An 18519-nucleotide genomic window follows, 5' to 3' on the forward strand; every position below is an offset into this window, starting at 1 on the left:
AGACCCGGGGAGGTAAAGTGATTTGCCCAAGGTCACAGCGCTGGTCAGTGACACTAGTCAGAGACCAGGAGCCAGGACTACAACATTCCCCCACCTCCCCAGGCCTTGGCAGGCTCCCTGACCCCGAGCAGGATGCCATGCCCCATGCGCCAGAAATGCTTGGCAAAGGCTGGGATCAGCTCTCAGTTCTGCCTGCCCTCCACTGCCTTCCCTGTGATCCCCGACCCTCCTGGCTGGTTTCAAACCTTAAGGAAACAAAGTCTGTTTCTGCTCACTGGGAAAGCTAGGAGTCCCTGAGGCACATTCCAGTCTGCAGCATGCAGAATGGGGCTGGGGTCACCTCCTGATTCTAAGAGTTGCCCGCTGGCCTTGTCCTACAAGATGCCGCTCAGGTGACATCCTAGGGAGAGCTGGTTGGCTACGCTGCTGCCGTGAGAGGCTGTGTGGGCTGGTGGCCCCCGTGAGCCAGCTGGACGGTTGCACACTGGGCATCTCTCATCATCATGAGATGATCAGACTGCATCACAGTTCCAAAGTGTTTAAGCCATGTTGCAGTGGGCCCCCTCCCCAGCCTTGCACCCCAGCCTCTCCCTCGAGGTCCTCACCCTTCCTCAGTCTCGTTGATGATGTCACAGATCTCCATGTTGAGCGCCCAGTCCTCGCTCTGCAGGGAGCCATCGGTAGCTTTCTCTGAGGAGGAGAAACCACAGGTCACCAGGGTGTGTGGCGGTCCCAGATGGACAAAACTCAGAGAGCAAGGTGGAGGAGAGGGAGCTGGGGAGGATGATGGATGCTTTCTGGGTACCCAAGATGGGCCAGGTGCTGTGCAAACAGTGTTACCTTCATCGTCCCATTTTGTCACTTAATTCTTACAGTGGCTACTGGAGGCAGGAGAGGAAGCCACAGCTCAGTGTACCAATCGGATGAGTGGGGATAAGAATTCAGGGGCCTGGCCTCAGAGAGCTTGTTTTTGACATGACAATACAGAGACAGTTTTTGTTTTGTATTTATAAGTAAATGTTCCTTCTTGACTTTTATTATCTTCTGACGTTCACATGGTTCAAAATGTTCGAAGTTCCACAGAGGCATAGAACGGAGAGTAAACCTACCTGCCTCCCCTGCCCTCAGCTCCCCTTCCTAGAGGCCCCTCTACAACCCGTTTCTCTCAAATCTCCCGGAAACATTCCCCACCTATGAGGCAAAGGACATGGGGTAGTTTAAATCCTGACTTGTTGCCGATGGGAGATCTGGCCGTGGCCTTCCCCTTCGAGCCAGCCTTTCTGCAGACAGAAAACAGGTGCTCAGTAAGTGGTGGTGGGTTTTTTTTAGCTGAGGTGAAAGTCACACAACAGAAAATTAATCATTATGAAGCATACGTTCAGTGGCATTTAGTACATTCACAATGCTGGGCAGCCGTCATCTCTATTGAGTTCAGGCTGAGCCAATTCTTAGGGTGAGGTCTCCCGGCCAGGGGTCAGCTACGAGACTCTTGAGCCCTGTCAAGGCCACGGTCGGTGACCCTTTGTTGAAGGTCCGCTCAGTGTAGGGACCCACTGGCCACCTTCTATGTGCTCCAGTGTGAGAGGTGGTGGGTGAGTGGTGAACACGGAACAGAACACGTGAGGACATTCAGAAACGGTCTTTAAAATCACAGGGCTGTCCCTACATTCACTCCGTCCGTCTTCCCTTATCTCTGCACCTTCTAGAGTCATTCCTTACGCAGACTTGACTTTAAAACGAATTCCAGCAGGGCGCACAGAGATTATTTCGTACCCTGCTTTTCTCGGGCAACATTCTGTCCCACACATTAGTTACCCTGCATGTAAGTCAGGCAAATGCGTGCATTTTTACCGTTGGTGGAACTGTGTGACGAGACAGGACTTGACTCGCATTTAGGGCTCAGGAGTGAGACCCTTGGGGTCCTGATGCAGGGCACTATCCAAGTCCCCTCCATCACAGCTGTGTCCTGGGCTTCAGACCCTGGCCCCACGGGTGGGGAACTCACACACCTGTGGCCTCAGTGCACCTGCTGGCACAGCGCTGTCAGCTGTGTGTCCTTTCCCTGGAGCCCCGTGGACCAGACACGTGGGGAGTGTGATTCCACGTGACGGTGCAAGGGAGGCTCTCTCTTCACCCTGTTCATGGGGACGGCTGACATCCGAGAGGCTGGTGACCCCTCATGTGTCACACAGCTACTGTTGTGCTAGGCCTGCTCTAGGCCCTGGAGATGCGATGTGGACAGACATGGTCCCTGCCCTCTGAAGCCCCTTTAAAGAGGTGGAGCTCTGAGCCAGACCCAGCAGGACAGAGAGGGCAGAGTCCGTGACTGGGCAGGGCCCTCTTCTAGCCAGGCAGGGAGACTCATCCTGTCAAGCAGCGCCTGGGCTAGTCCGGCACAGTCGGCTCCCTAAAGTGGTAGCTCCTGTGACCTTGCCTTTGAAGTTGGCCTGACTTCAGTTCCACCCTGGGTCCCCCTTGGGTCCTGCGGTCAGATGGATGCCTGGGTGGCCCAGGACACACGCCAGGCAGCGGAGGCAACCCAGTGGGGACCCAGCAACAGGGAGGGCTGCTTTGCTCCCTTGGTGATGGCTGCGGGAGGGGATGAGGGGGGGCTCCCTCTAGAAGGGTTTGCAAGATGGACTCGCTCAGCCCACAGTTACGTCCTGGGTGCGGCTTCTCTGTGTCACACCCCCCAACCCCTGGGCACTCATACACCTCCTGAATCACGTGAGCAGAACCAAAGAGAGCTGGACAAGGGTCCCTCCAAGTGCAGGGGGCCGTGTCCTACTGTGGAGGGTCTAGGGGAACACTGGCTCATCAACGACACAGAACTGCTCCTCCTTCAGAAGCCAGGTCCTGGTGACCAATGGTCACACGGGCCAGAAAGACAAATCAACCTGACTCCTGACTACCTCTCCTGGGCCCCCGAGTCCAAGTCCTGCCAATTCCAGCTCCTGACACTCACTCCATTCTCCCTGTTCCCCTCCTGCCCTGCCCTCTGCCACTGCCCCAGCCAGGCCACATCCCCTCCCTCGTCAGCCACAGCCTCAGCTCCTTCTGCCTCGCTCCCCTATCCATCCTCCATGCTGACTCGGAGTGAACTTCCTGAAACTTGAAAGTGGCAACATCCCTTCTGTGCCCAAACCCTGCGAGACCTCCCAAGCCCCCGAGCCGGGCCTGCAGGCCCTTCCACAGCGGTAATATTTTAACTTCCCAAGTTATAGACTAGGTAACGCCAAGCACCACGAGCTGTTTATATAAAGAAGGTGATTCAATCCTCACACCTGTAAGGTGTACACTGTTGTCCTCATGTAACGAGTGAGGACACTGAGGCACGGAGCGGTCACGCGGTAGTAAGGGAGGGGTGGTCACTGATGCCACTGCCCCGTCCCTAATCAGGAATCAGGGAGCTCTGCTGTCCCAGAAGGGTCCTCCTGAACCACTCAGGCCACCTGCCCCCTCCTGGACCCCTGGCTCCACCAGCAGGCCTCTCCGAGGTTCCCTCATCAGATCCCCTTATAATCCCCCCAGTGACCGCTGGAAAGCGATGGGCACCTCTCTTCTCTTGGGAGAGAGAGTGTCAAGGTTTTAGAAGGGGTCATGGTTACTTTGGAAAGGCAAGCGGCTGTTAAGGGGGCAGCGGGGAGACTGGTAAGTAAGAGGAAAGCCATCCCAAGGAAACAACGTGGATGCATAAGGACCCCGGGCGCGCTAGTCTGATGCCAGCCTGAGCACAGCTGGCAAGTTCTTTAGTCCTGTGTGCCGGCCGTAGGTGGAGCCATTCAGAGAATGGAGCTTTTTTGGCAGGAGTGGGGGAAAAGAGGGAGCTTCTGTCATTCTAAACAGGAAGGGGGAGAGGAAACGAAGGAAGAGGTAGGAGAGAGAAGAGAGCTGTCTGAGAAATCCCAGCAGAAGAGGTGCGCCCGGGCCCCTCCCTGCGGGTCTGGGGAGCGTTCTGAGACTTCCTTAATAAAGGCATCCAAGGGGTAGGGTGCTCCATTAAGGGCAGAAATTTAAACCCACAGGAATCTGGGGGTATGTGTTTTGTTTTTGTTTTTAACCGCAGAAGGAACTCAGCTGGCTATTTTAAGAAGAGGGAATAAAAACCCTGACAATGGTTACCAGTTCCAAAAGAATGACAGCTGACTTCTCGAGCTCTGGGCTGCTGGCGATAACTTTTGCGGGCCCTGTGACAGCTCTGTCCTTGCCTCCAGCTCCTGAGAAGCCAGGCCCTGCAAACTGCTTGCTGTCATCCAGGGCTGGCAGGCAGCGGATGGGTTTGCTGGGCGCCCGTCTGTCTGTCTTCTTGGTGTGGGGCTGGGGTAGGCACAGCCAGGCTGGGCAGAGGCATAGCTTTGGAGTGAGTGAGTCTGGCCCCACCTCTGAACTCAGAGACCATGGACAAGGATCCGAGCCTCTGAGTCTTGGTTCCTCATCCATGAAACCAGGGGAAGACTGCCTCCCTCACAGGCCTTGGGACTTTGCAGCCTGATGTCACATATACAGTGTCAGATAAAGAGCAGTGATGGGTAACTGCTAAGTACCATGACTGTGACTTGGGCCGAGAGCAGGAGAGAGTGGCTGGAGAGTGGCCTTCCAGCTCCAGGCCCTGGTGTCAGCCTCTTCGTCCTTGGGGGACCCTGAATATCTGGCCAGCCTCTCGGCCAGAGGGGAAGCCCTCCTTTGCAGGAGGCCATCTCTGCAGGTGCTCAGGGGACCCCTACGGTCAGATGATGGATGCGAGCCGCATCGACCACCTCCTGCCCAGGTCAGTCCGGAGGGCAGCAGCCTAGAGCCATCTCCCCACCACTCTGCATGATCAGTCACCAAGTCCTGAGGGTTCCAGCTACTCGACTCTGTGTCTCAGTTGCCCTGACTCCATCAGCACGGCGACAGCTCTGGTGATTCAGGCCCTGCTGCTTCCTCCAGGCCTGGACCATCACCTCCACATGTTCCTCTTCCAACATAAATCCAGCCAGTGCTTTTCTCTGCCTAAATATTGTCCATGACCCCCGCCAGTGCCTGAGAGGGACGCTGGGGGCTGAGCTCAGCCCCGATCAGCTGTGCTCACCTCCCTCCCCCTGCGGGCCTTGTTCTTCCACGCGCCTGGGCTTCTGCCTGGGACGCTTTGCTTCCCTGCAGGCAGGCACCGCTTCACAGGCGACTGCGAGATGACCACCACGTCCCTGACTCACCGGGCTCTCAGTTCGCACCAAGCACGGGGCTCGGCACTTCACACCAGCTCAGTCAGCCCTCACCCAGCCCCTAAGGTGGAGGACGGAAAAACTGAGGGGCACAGAGAGGTCAGTGGCTTGCCCATCATCACACAGCTTGTATGTTTCAGGGATTTGAACCCAAAGTGGTCTAGTTCCCCAATCTGTACTCTTAACCACTAAGTTCAATTCCTCCGAAACATTCTCAACACGTGTCACCCAGGCCCCGGGAGACATCAATGAGCAAAACTGACCAGGTCCTGCCTTCAGGAAGCCTACAGTCCAGTGTAGGACTACAGGACACCACAAAGGCAAAAACGCCCCGGCAGAAAAGAGCAAGTGCTGAGACAGTACGAGGGGTGTGAGATTTGGATGTGCTCATGGGGAAGACTTTTAAGGCCCTACCCGCCTAGTGCCAGCCCTGCAGTGTTGCCTCCAACTGGGCAAACCGTGTCAGCCCTCACCCTGCACCCGGCAGTGTCATCATAGGTAACAGTGACGCAGTGACCAGCATTCACGGAATGTCAGCCTATGCTAGACCCTCTGCGTACCTCAGCTTTTGTCACCGCCCTGCAGTTCCCACCACGTGTGGGGACAGCTGATGCCCACACCCATAAGTGCAGGAGTGGGGATGCAAAGCCAGGCCTGGTGGGCCTCTAGTCTGGTGTGCTGGCACTCTGCTCCACCCCTCACCTGCTTCCTGGGGACAGATGTCTCACCGGGGCCTGCCCTCTGGAGGGACAGAGTAGAGGTTTGCCCAATGTTTGTGGAAGGACTGACTGAGCCTCCAGGCCACCTTGCCGCTCCAGCTGAGGGCTGAGTACTTGTCCCCACCCCACCCTGGGTACCATTCCTCGTGTTTCACTGACCCTAAGCTCCCTTTTCATTCTTGAGCCCCTCCCTCTGATGCTGGGATGTTTCTTCCAAACAATGACCTGTCAGAGCTCAGCTGGCAGTTTTTCTCTTTCTAGATTCAATAAAATATGGTTTGTAAATAGTAAGGATCTGTCTTAAAGGCCAAGTTCAGTAGCAGCCCTAGGCCCACCTCAACTGTGACCAGGGCTCACCTACCTGGGTGACAGGGAGAGAACGGCAGTCAGCTGCTACAATAAAGCAAGCAGTGACACGACGCGTCAGCTCTGGGTGGCTGCCACAGGCCTTCTTTTGAGATCCTCCTCCTCTGGCCGGTACCCCAGCCAGGGCACCCACAGCCATCTTCTCTTTAGACCACACTCACGGAATGCCGTCTTTCCAGTATGAAAGCCACCTACCAGTATCACCCAAAGGAACCACAGCGAACCTTTGGGGAGCTTTCCTTTTAGTCTTTACTGTTTTTCAGGCTTGAAAAAACAACATCTGCATACTTTAAAAGTGTGCAGTGGCCTTGTGATTATGGCTTGGTTGTGTGTTTTTAAATAAAAATCCTATTCCATACCTTTAAGAGACACACTGAAATATTCATCAGTGAAATGATAAGCTGTTTGGAATTTGCTCTAAGTAACACCTATCTCTGTTCCCCGCCCCTCCCTCCCCACCACCTGCCTCCATCCCCTGCCCAGTGCCCCTTCATCCCATCTGCCCTCTCCTCTAGCTGCCTCCAGATGCCCCCTTCCTGCCCACCCAGTCTCTCCCACCCACCCCTCTGCCCTCCCACCACCCTGTCTGAGCAACTGTTTGTCCAGCCCGGCGCCAGGTGCCAGGTGCGAGAGAGACAAAGATGAAGAACAGAGTCCCTGCCCTTGAGGGGGTCTCACAGCAGTCAGGGAGAGGAACTGGACAGACATTTTTAGTGCAAAATGACAAGTGATGTGACTGAGGTCAGTCCAGGGCACTGGGGGGGGGGGGCCGAGAGCAGGGGGTGAGCCCCGACAGGGGGACCCGGGAAGTTTCCAGTGAGGAGGTGCCATCTGAGCTGAGCACAGAGCATGAGCTGCCAGGCTGGGGAAGATGAGCAGGGATGCTCCTGGCGGGGGAAGGGCATGTGCAGAGTGAATGGTGCAGTGATGAACCATAAGGGATGACGGGGAGGAGAGGGGCTAGAGGGTTAGTCTAAAGGACTGGGGAGAAGAGACCTGAAGGAGGGAGAAAAGGCAGTGCTGAGGCCGGGAAAGATCCAGGACCCCAAGGGAGGCTGAGGATCCAGAGGGGAACAATGCCTATGGCCCGGCAGACCACTCCTCAAAGCCAGACAGAGGGAATCAGGCACAGACAACCCCTAGGCTGCCCCACAGCCTCGTCCCCGACCAAAGCAGTGGCCCCAACCCAGCGCCCAGCCCTGACCCCTGGGGAGCACGGGGTGTCTGCAGGGCAGCAGTGGGGAGGGGGAGCCTTTTCTCCCCGTCTCCTTCCTTCCTGTCTTCTAGGAGTCAGCGTGGGAAATTGGTGCTGGGAGCTTGAGTGCAGGAGGCTACACGCTCAGGACACAATGCCAGCACGTTCAGGACAGAGAAAGAAAGAGCCTTGTGTTGAAAGGCATTGCTGAGCTGTCACAGCAACCCTGAAACCGCCGACCTTCAGACTTCTTGCCAGGTGAGCCCAGCGCATGGGGCAGGCCCGGCTGTGTTGGCTGGTCTCCCATCTGTCACTTGCAGCCAACGTATCCCGAAGCCTGGTGGCAGGATGTGGCTTGGAGACCCGGCCTTCTTCCTACTTCCTCTTCCCACCAAGTGCCTTCTGCCAGGATCCCCCCCACCCCTCGCCCCCACCGTTCTACTCCCTCAGGCCTCTGTGCTTGTGAGAGAGCCTGACCTTCCACCAACATGCTCCTCGCCGTCTCCCTCCTGTGACCCATGCTCCTGAGCCCAGCCCAAGGTCAAGTCTCCCTGTGACAGCATTTTGTGCAGGCCACAACTATAAGCTCTGTTTAGTGGAGTTGTTAAAATAACTCCTTGGTATTTATTTCTCTATTCTCTGTCTCTCCCATTAGGCTGTGAATGCCAGGGTGGAGATTAAGGCTCATGAGTCACTGAATTCTCTACTCCAGACAGGACCCGGTCTGAGATAAACCTGCAGTACGGGTTTGATGAATGACTGAATGAGGAATGACACCAAATGCATGAAGACAATAAATCCTAGAGCACGTTAATTTAAATAAATATTCCCACCCTTTGGCTTTTATTGATCCCTAAGGAGCGGTTGCGTAGAAACCCTAATTTTTCTTCCATTCAGCAGTCCTATGACCTATTTTTTTTTAAGTGTCAAGTCCCTCCTTAATCTCACCTCCATGCTACCTTCCTCAGTTCCTATGACCACTCCACCCTGGCCGTGACCTCTGGAGCCTTCACCACTCCCATCGATCCCCTTGGGACACAGGCCAGCTGTGCTGTCCTCCTGGAAACGCAGTGTGCGAACTCACTCACCTGCCCACGCTGGATGTGGTATTCGTGTTAACTCACCCTGTGACTACATTAGGTATTTATTAACTCTTCTGGCTGAAGCAGACTGTAGCAGTCTGTGGCTGTGAAAGACAGCTCTCCACCAGCCCACACTGTTTAGCTTTTCTTGGCTTCCCTGTAGCCGGAAGAGGCCCTGTGACTCAGTTCTGGCCACTGAGACACAAGTGGAATTCTCTTCCCAGTGGCTCCTGGGGAAGGTTGTGTTCTCCTGATAACAGGATGGCTTCACCTGTGCTTTCTGTCAGGTCAGGGATAAGCAGCAGGAGGCAACCAATATGCTAAAGATGTGTGTCTGCGAGGAGGACAGAAGGAACTATGATGAACAAGCTTGTCCCTAGATGGACCCTGGACCCAGACATTTTCCTCAAAGGAAACCTGGCAGGTCCCTTTCGATTCTAAGGGGAAGCAATGAGGTGGAAAAGTTAAAAGGGTGGGATCTGGACACAGACAAATCCTAGTTTAAGTCCTGACTTGAGTACTCACTAGCTGTGTGACCCTGAGAGAATTCCTTAACCTCTCTGTGCCATAGTTCCTCTCCTGCAGAACAGAAATAACTAAAGCGCTCACCTTCCAGGGCTGTGTGAGGAAGAAATGGGAGGATGCACGTCACGAGCTCTGTGTCCCACTGAGCCCAACAGCCAGCACCAACACAAACACTGCCAACTATAAAAATATCAACCCCAAACTCATTGTTTGAAAACTTCAAGCATTCCTTCCCATAAAATAGATTTTTAAATCACATACATGCAGAAGCCATTTTTTTTTCTTTCCAGTTAGCAAACTGTCTTGAAGCCTACTTTCCAAATGAACAGCTCTTTCCAGAACCAGCATGGAAAGTTCCATCAGTTTCCTGAGTGGCTAAGCCATCCTTCCTCAAAACCCTGGCTGCCTCTCCCCTGCCATTTTGTAACCGCAGAGGAACTCTAAAATACCTTACAGAAGGCATAACTTCTGCAACCCCCAATTTTAAAGTTGATGTAACTAATTATAGCACCTAACTGAAGAAAATTTCAGTCAGATGAAGGAGGGCTTTAAAAATTTTTTTTCTTTAAAAGTTTTACTTGCTACTTATATTTCTACATGAATTTAAGAAAGATAATAATTTAGCAGAGAGAAAATTTAATTAATTTTGATCATGCAGGTATTCGATAATGCTTCAGTGAGTATTGATGTCTATTTCATGGATGGGAAAAGTGGTAGTTTTAAAAATTATTACTACTATCATTATTTTTTAAAAATGGAGGTATTGGGGATTGAACCCAGGACCTCATGCATGCTAAGTACACACTTTACCATGGAGCTACAGCCCTATTCCCTAGATGAAGGAGGGTTTTAAAAAATATCCAGGTAAGAAGGAGCAGGGCTGTGACAGCAGAGGCTTGAAGTGGCTGCCCAAGGTGTGTATGACATTCTCTTTTTCTTCCCCCAACATTTGTGAGCTGGGGGAAGAAAAAGCTGGGAAGGAGAGGAGCTGGCACTTGAACCCTGATCTTCTGATGCAAAGTCTAAGCTCTGACCTATTCAAAGATGTTACTGACACATCTATCTATCTTTCTATTTATCTATCACGAGATTTAAGGAATTGCTTATGCTACTATGGAGGCTTGGCAAGTTCAAAATCTGCAGGGCAGGCCAGCCGGCTGAAGACTCGGAGAACACATATGGCTCAAGTCCAGAGGTTGTCTGCTGGCAGAATTCCCTCTTCTGGAGAGGCCCGTCTTTCTTCTATTAATGCCTTCAACTGATTGGGTGAGCCCCCTCCCCACACCGGGTAATCGCTTTTCTCAAATTCTGACTTAAATGTTAATTTCACCTAAAAACTACCTTCACAGAAACATCCAAAATAATGTTTGGCTTAATACCTGGGTACCATGGCCTGGCCAACTGGACACATAAAGTTAAACACCCCAAGGGTTTATCCTCGATCAATGCAAACAAGTTCCAGGAGAACAGGGGACGCCTCTGTCTGTCCTTCAATTTTCCTAGTCTCAGCTGCATGCGGTCTGGCTGGCTCTTCCCTCCTCTTCTCTCTGGCTCCCTCCTTCCCTTCTTGCCCCTCCCCATCAATAGCAAAGCCCAGGTCCTCCCCACGGGTCTTGCACAGATGTTTGGTCTCCACGGCACTCTTCGGTGCTCGACTGATTGCCAAGTTTCCCATGTCCGTGGGGGCAAGAGCCCCTGGGAGGTTTTGTCACTTGCCTGGGGGACAAGGCTGGGAAGGGGAGGAGCTGGCACTTGAACACAGATCTTCTGATGCAGAGTCTAAGTTCGGACCTATTCAGACTGCTTATGTCCGAGTGGCCAAAATGTACCACCTGGGAAAGCGTTAGGTGAGCTCATGGGCCAACGTAAAGACGTTTTTAGAGTTGCGTATTTAATGTAGAGTGGAAGGGAGAAACACGAACCAGCTCATCAAAGCCATGATTTCGGAATGTAATTACAGGATAAACTGAAATTTAAAAAGGTGAGCCAACGAGAGGAAAACATTGCGAAAATAAAACTAAAGGTGGTACATGCAGGGCAGAAGTCTGGAAAGCGCTAGCCTAGACTGAGACCTCCTTGGTAAGGAGGTAAGGAGTTAACTTGTCCTGAATCCCCCTGCTTTTCATGGGGTGATGGCCCCAAGCTAATCAGAAGACACTGAGGGTTTTTGTTTTTGTTTTTTCCCTAAAACCAAAAGGGCGGAAATCCGGGACTTTACTCTTATTTCTTTGAGCTCAGTGAGGGAACAAAACCTATTCACCAGCTCCAGCTGTAGGGTCAGGCAAAGGCTTTAATTCCCAAGTGAGAAGTGGCTCCACCCCACAGCCTGAAACCTGACGCATCTGTGAATGTGGCTGCCACCCAGCCAGCCAGCAACTGCTCACTCCCAGCGACACCAAGACCAGACAGAGGCTGCACTGGAGCCAGAGCCCTGGGTGGGCACCTTGGCTCTGTCACAAATTGAGACTATGCCCTAACAATGATGATAACACTGAGGAAAAATCACAACAGCTAACAACGATGGATAACTGCCGTCTGGCAGGCATTGGGCCAAATGCTTCATAATGTGGCAACACAACAGTCTCCCAACACAGCAACGCAGCAATCCCAACTGATACATGCCATTACTACCCTTATTTTATAGACAGGAAACTGGAGAACAGAGAGGTCAAGTAACTTGTGCCAGGTAACAAAGCAGGGAAGGATAAACTAGGACTCAGACCACCTGGTCTGACTCAGGAGCTCATCCCGGACGCCTTACTATGTGCTATGCAGCCAGCTGACATGAAGCCTTTTCTAGACATTAGTCCCTGTTATTCTCAAGACAGAGATTTGAGTTCTAACCTGGAACCAGCACCAGAGCTTCAAGACGTGAGGGCTCCCTGGGGCACAGAGTAGGAAGTGGCAGAGATTCTGACGCACGTGGTCCAGAGCTGGAGTATCTTCAAGCATCTCTGCTGGGAGTGCTCTGGGACCCCACTTTGAAGAACAATGCCCTCCATCATTCTGCCTCTGGCTCAGAGGTCAGCAAACTATAACGTCCAAATGCAGTCTGCTTTGATATGGCCTACAAGCTAAGCACGGTCTTTACATTTTTAAATAGTTGAAAAAAAATCCAAAGAAGAAGAACATTTCACGACATGTGAAAACCACACAAAATTCAAATTTCAGTGTCCATAAATAAAGCTTGACAGGAACACAGCCGGGCCCTTGCACTGCTTACCGTCTGCCTGCTTGCCACTCTCATGGCCCCCCCAAACTAAAAATATTCACTATCTGGCCCTTTACAGGAAAAGTTTGCAAATCCTGGTCTAGTCAACCCTGCCAACCATTCAGGAATCCTCTTTGCAGCCTCCCTTCCCTCTGACCTCTGCCTTCACACCTCCAGGGGTGGGGAGCTCACTACCAAAGGAGGCAGCCAGTCCCAGCGTGAGGTCTGTGCTGGCACTGGGCTCCCTCCGTGTAACGTCACTCCTGCCCCCGCCCCTGGGCCGGTGGTCAGTTCTGTCATCCCTCCACAACGGCTGTCAGTCTCTTTCTTCCCTCTAGTATCAACCCTCTTTTGTCTTCCCCTGTCCCCTCAGTTGCTCCTCATCGTTACAGAAAGGGGGCTGTGGCACAGTTAGCAGAACTGGAACTGGACCCAGTTCTCCCGCCTCCCAGCCTGGAGACCCCTTGACATCACTGCTTGAGCGTCCAGTTTGGTTTCCAAAATGGCACCTCAGAGGGCCCAGGTGTTCTCCTCCTGCTAATGCCTGTGGTCTCTCATCCGTGATGCCTTCCGGTGGCTCCCCTGGCTTGGCTTTTGCGGAGCTAAGGGCGACTCTCCCTGACCTTCCACCTCCCCTGTCCACCCCAGGGCTCAGTCTCAGCTCTGAGCTCTTCTCCCATCACATCCGGCTAACACCACCCCAACTACCGGGGGGCTGGTCCCCCGCTGCCCGTATTTACAGTCTCTCCTGTTGGCAACCTGCTTTCAAGAGTCAGTTGTGTCTGCAGCTCAAAGCGCCAGGGGTGAGCCAACAGTCGGAAATGGAAAATGGGGTTCTTGGGTTGCCTTCTGTCATCCCTCTATAACAGTAAGATCTGTCCTCACAGAATACCTGGGAAAGGTTTTAAAATCCTTGGAAGAAGAGGGCTGGGTCAATTCCAGCTAGTGCTCATTATCTGGGATCCTTTCAGCCACAGACTGCTGCCCTTGGGAGAATCTCCCACTAATAGCTGAGGGTGTGTGGACAAAACATGTCATTGCTCTTCCAGTAAACAGACCATCAAGCCCTCAGCCACTGCAGCCCCCCAGCCTCCACACAGTGCACCCTGAGGGGAATTCAGGATGGAAAAAAAAAAGATACTGGCTCTAGGTAGTTAAGATGCATATCAACGGAATGATTTCAATAAGCCCAGACTCTTACATCTTCCTGTACAGAGAAAAGCACTAAAATCATTAACTTGAGATGTCTTTTTTTTTTGTGGTTAGCAGTAATCTTTTCATGTTTGACTACAGGTTTTTCCCCCATGTATCTTGGCTCTTCCTTAAGTCTTTGGAACAGTCCCTCAGAGCTATCTGAGAGGCTGCTACCCCGGGTTACAGTCCTCGGTAAGGTCCCTGGATAAAATATAATTTTCAATTGATAGATTGTGCATTTTTCTTCAGTCGACAGATGAGTGACCTGGAAATGTGCACAGACCCAGATATGCATCATAATCAGAAAAGCTAGTTGTGGGTCGAACAATAATTGTGGATGTTGGAGGGCTGGGCTACTGCAAATTCCAAATAAGCATCGAGCAGCCAGGTGCAGTGTGATGAGGGTGCAGGACAAGACCAGGGCTCTGCAGCCAGAGAGACCTGGGTCTGGGTCTTGACTCTATTAAGCTGAGAAACCTTAAGAAGTGATACCTTCCTTCAGACTTAAATTTTAGTGATATGAAAAAAATACAAAACCTTGTAGGGCTGAAACCGTGTCCCCCTAAAACCAGGTTACTCTGCCGAGTTTCTATCCAGAACTCTATCCCCTTCCTTGTCCCGTACCTGTTCCCCTCAAGATTGAAGAGTACTGGGGGAGGGTATGGCTCAAGTGGTAGAGCGCGTGCTTAGCACGCATGGGGTTCTGGGTTCAATCCCCAGCACCTCCTCTAAGAATTAAATAAACCTAACTACCTCCCCCAACCAAAAAAAAAAAAAAAAGATAGAAGAGTATTAAAGAAAAGAGGGGACTCAAACAGAGCAGGACCCTGTGGGGCCCTCCCAGTTACAAAAGCCTTTCTGTGCCCCCAGTTTCTTGTGTGTAGGAAAAAGGCTTCAGCCTCCTAGACCTTCCCTGAGTTCCAAAGGGCAGATTCATACAGTCACTAACTAGGGAATGAGGGCATGCGGAAAAAAGGGAAAAGCAGTCAGGAAACAACCGTGCGGCAATAAAGCAGGGTCCCAGCTCCTCCTCCTGTCCCTGTACCACAGTCTAACACAGCTCTCTGAGTTCTTCTACAGGAGCTGGGCCCCCACCCAGGTGGAGGATGGTGACTTCAGGCTGAGCACAAGCACGTGGCGCCCAGACTGGCTGGAACCCGAAGGCTGATGACTGAGATTCCTGGAACATCACCCTGTTACCGCCCCATCAGCCAATCAGAAGAAAGTTACAAACCCTGCAGCCCTCCCCCTAAATTTTTGCCTTTAAAAACTCTTCCTTGAAAACCATCAGGGAGTTTGGGTCTTTTGAGCATGAGCAGCCTTGCAATAAACCTTTCTCTGCTCCAAACTCTAAGGTTGTGGTTTGTTTAGACTCCCTGTGCGTCGGGCACAAGAACTTGGGCTTGACGACAGGGCCAGGAACATTAATACTTGGGATACCAGCATGGCGGCACCTGGCATTTGGCGTTTGCTCACAAACTGTTATTTTCCTTTTCTCCTTTCTTCCCTCCTACTGTGTGCCAGGCACCAGGCTAAGCGCTGAGCGTCTGGCTCAGTAAGGTACAGCACCTGCCCGTAAGAAATTCAGTCTAGCAGGGGAGACGCTTGCACAACTACTAACAGGAGGGGGTGGTGCTTTACTAGTGTGATGATGGTGGAAATAATACAAATGATGATGTTTCCTGCACACTCACAACATGCTCCAGGGAGCATCTCACTTTACTCCACAACCGTCCTAAGAGGTGGGTGCTGTTATAACCTCCATTCCACCCAGGAGGAAGCAGAGGCTCAGGGCCCATGTGAGGGAGCCTGTGGAGCAAGGGTGATGGGAAGGTACACAGGCAACGGCTGGGTCTGAAGGAGTCAGAGAAGGCCTCAGGGAGGAGGTGACGATGCCTGGGGCTTTGAAGGATGCACACAGGAGCAGGCAGAAGGAGCAGCAAGCACCAAGGGTGCATATAGGGGGACAGAGACTTCATGAGTTGAGTGACACTCACCCCTGATTAATACCATTAGGACCCACTGTGCTCAGAGCTGCCAGTTCTGAGGTGAGAGTACCAGGCTCTACTCTCAACGAGGGGATGGAGTCGGCAGGCTTGAGAAGAGATTACTTCACCCCTGCAGCTTACAGAAATATAAGCAGCTAATACAAAAGGTCATTAGTAATCACAGCCAATCAGTGCTGTTGCCACCTCTTCATCTTAAAAAAAAAAGAGAGAGAATACTGAAGACATTAACTCAAATGGCAGACATTCTTCATTTAGTTCTACTTTTGGAGTCTCTCCAGCTTTGGTTCAAATTTCAGGAGCTCTGGGCTTTCCTATTGATTCACTGGGGGCTTAGGTGAGTCACAGTCTCCCCCTCCTCGTCTCTGGGCCTCAGTTTCCCGGGTAAACGAAGAGGATGGGCTAAGAGCAGAGGTTTTCAGCGTGTGGTTTCCAATCCAGGGGCTACCTCAGACCAACAGGGTCACTAGCTCTGGGGGTGAGGCCCAGCCTTCGCTGCTTTAACAAGTCTTCCAGGGGATTCTGATAAGAGCCCTGGGTTGGAAAAGCCCCAGGGTAAGGACGGGTCCATTCCCGCTGTAAAACTTGGTCTGTGCTCTCAGGTATTATGAGTTAGCAGCATGCTCTTTAGACTGGGTATTTCTTGTCCAAGACAGGCAACCTTTCAGGGTAAGAAGAGAAGCTCTTTTGTTTGGCCATCTAAATCCCGGAATCTAGATGAGCTTTTCTAGAAAAGTCTGAGGAATATGTGATTGCTTTTTTTTTTTTTTTTTTAAAGTAGGAAGCCTCATACTTGGCTTGTGATGAAAGCAGTGGTATCTGCAGTTGGAGAAATGAAGATGAGAAAAGAGCTGCCTTCTCTTTTCAGCTTCAAAACAACGACTCACTGGGTGTGTGTGTGTGTATGTACACGGGGTTGGGGGTGTGTGCGGAGCAGTGGTCCTGAGAGGGCAGCTTCCCCTCTCTGGTCCAGGATCTTGCTGGTGTGTAAATTCTCTACTGCCAGCTCCTTCTTGAAGAGCTTTGATTACAAAACCTCAGAAGAGCCACAAACGGTTACGTGGGCGATTTCAACACAGAGCTGGGTCAACAGACTTAAGTAAGGTTTGGCTTCCAAGACAGTAAGAATGGAAAGAATGTCTTGTCTAAAAGATCCAATTTTCCCAGGCGGACTTAAGGCTAAAAACCATCAAAAAGATGAGGAGTTTCACAGTACTGCCTGTGGCTTCTTCATGCAAGCAGGCACACCCAGGCTGTCCTGAAGAAGTGTTAGCTGTTTGGGCCATGACCTGTGGGTCCTCTCTGCACTGGTGGGCAGGAATGAGTGCCTATGAGACGGACTGTCCAGCCATTTCCAGGAATTCCCGACACTCACTTAGTGGGATCTCAGTTACAATGATGACAAATAGTACCACTTCCTTTTATATAGCATTGGCCATGTGCCAGGCACTTCTAAGTACTTTTACACTTATTAACGAGTTTAACCTTCACAACAGCCCCAGGGAGGTAGGGACCATTATTATCCCCTAACCACAGGTGAGGAAACCTCCGTACAGAGAGCAACGTCACAGAACCTATTAAGTTTCCTGTCAACATGGGGGCATAAGAGTCAGGAGACCTGGGCTCTGAGCAGGCCTGTGTTTCGGCCAGAGTGCTTGGCCGTTCCATCTACTGAGAAATACGGGAGGCCGAATCAGGTGGTTTCTAAGCTCACTTCCTGCTCAGGGTCTGCGACTCTACGCGGTCCACCTGATGCCGGTTGGTGAGGGCAGCCAAGGCAGGCACGCCCTGGGGCTTTGGTTTCGAAGGCCTGGCCTCTTCGTCGAGCGGGTTCTCCAGCGTATAGCCCGGGCCTGAGGGAGGCAGGACTCCCTGCCCCCCTTCCCAGACGCAAAGCCCTGGTCTCCTGGTCCTGGGAGAATGGACTTCCAGCCCTTCTCAGATATCCGTGACCGGAGCGCCCGGCGAGCCAGTAAGGAGACGAGGCGAGAGCCCAGGCGGCGCGACCCAGGCTAGGGAAGCGACGAGGGAAACGGCCGAGGGGTCCAAGGATTGCAAAACCACGCAGTCCCTTTAACCCCCAAAACTTTCTCCCTGGACTCGCGACCCCAGCAGCCGCACATTGGCTGAGCCGCAGCCGCCGGGACCCGCCTTCTCTATTTATTGGCTGCAGTAGGCATCCACCACAAACTGAGGCTTCCTAATGGGCCGCTACTCTTGTCAATCAAAGTAGGCGGGAGGATGGGCGGGGCCAAGTGGGGGAGAGGCACGCCAGCCTCGTTCCCCTTCCAGCCTCGCTCCGGTGTGTGACTGGGGACCTGAAGGCGCCCCGGGGGGCCGCGGCCGGGCGAGAAGCCCTGCGTTGGGGCTGCACGGGGCCCTGGGGACTCACCGATGCGCTGTCCCACTGGAGAGCTGAAGGGGTTCCCCAGGAGAAAGTCCATCGCCGCCGCTGCCGCTGCCACTGCCACCAAGCCGGGGAATCAGCTGACGGCAACCGCCAGCGCCGCCGACTCTTCACGTGACGCGCCGGACGGTCCTCGAGGAGGAGCAGCTGGGGCGGGGCGGAGGGAGTCTGGAGCTCGGCCTCAGGCCCCGCCCCCGACGTAGAGGGTCGGCTCCCGGTGGAGGAGGGCGATGACCTCACTGCGGCTTGCTCTGCGTCGGTGGACGTCACGCACGACGTAGGGTGACTGCGGACCTGGGGGCGTGGGTCTCGCTAAGCCACTCCCCCGTCTTTAAAAAACTGGTTTAGGGGCGTGGTCTTTTGATCTCTACACACCCGGAAAACCAGTCTCAGACCAGGGAAACGTCTTGGGTAGGTTACCTAGCAAGCTCAGACTACATCTCTGTTAGTCTTAGCCCCCTAGGACCTCCCTGTGATACACACCCACCCTTGTGGTTGACAGCCTCTCTGGCCTGTCTCCCTGCCCAGACAGGACTCTTCTCTTTGAGGTTAAGTTCTCCCGGCTGCAAGATATATCCTGCTTGCAGCCTAAATTTCTTTACCCCAAATA

General features: G+C 52.8%; 1 protein-coding gene across 5 annotated transcripts in view; it reads right to left on the reverse strand.

Moving 5' to 3' along the window:
* The window catches only part of TOM1 (target of myb1 membrane trafficking protein), a 39444-nt gene extending 21382 nt beyond the window's left edge, over positions 1 to 18062 (reverse strand). For 2 of the 5 annotated variants that reach the window (XM_064491514.1, XM_064491513.1), the window contains exons 1-2: positions 17895 to 18062; positions 606 to 690 (exon numbers count right to left, since the gene is read on the reverse strand). In XM_064491514.1, the coding sequence (XP_064347584.1) occupies positions 606 to 690; positions 17895 to 17946 (137 nt within the window). In that variant the 5' untranslated portion in view covers positions 17947 to 18062. The remainder of the gene's footprint in view (positions 1 to 605; positions 691 to 17894) is intronic. The other 3 variants (XM_064491516.1, XM_064491517.1, XM_064491515.1) reach the window with 2 other exon arrangements.
* Between the last annotated feature and the right edge of the window lie 457 nt (positions 18063 to 18519).

The sequence above is a fragment of the Camelus dromedarius genome, chromosome 11 (assembly GCF_036321535.1).
Source record: "Camelus dromedarius isolate mCamDro1 chromosome 11, mCamDro1.pat, whole genome shotgun sequence".
NCBI lineage: Eukaryota > Metazoa > Chordata > Mammalia > Artiodactyla > Camelidae > Camelus > Camelus dromedarius.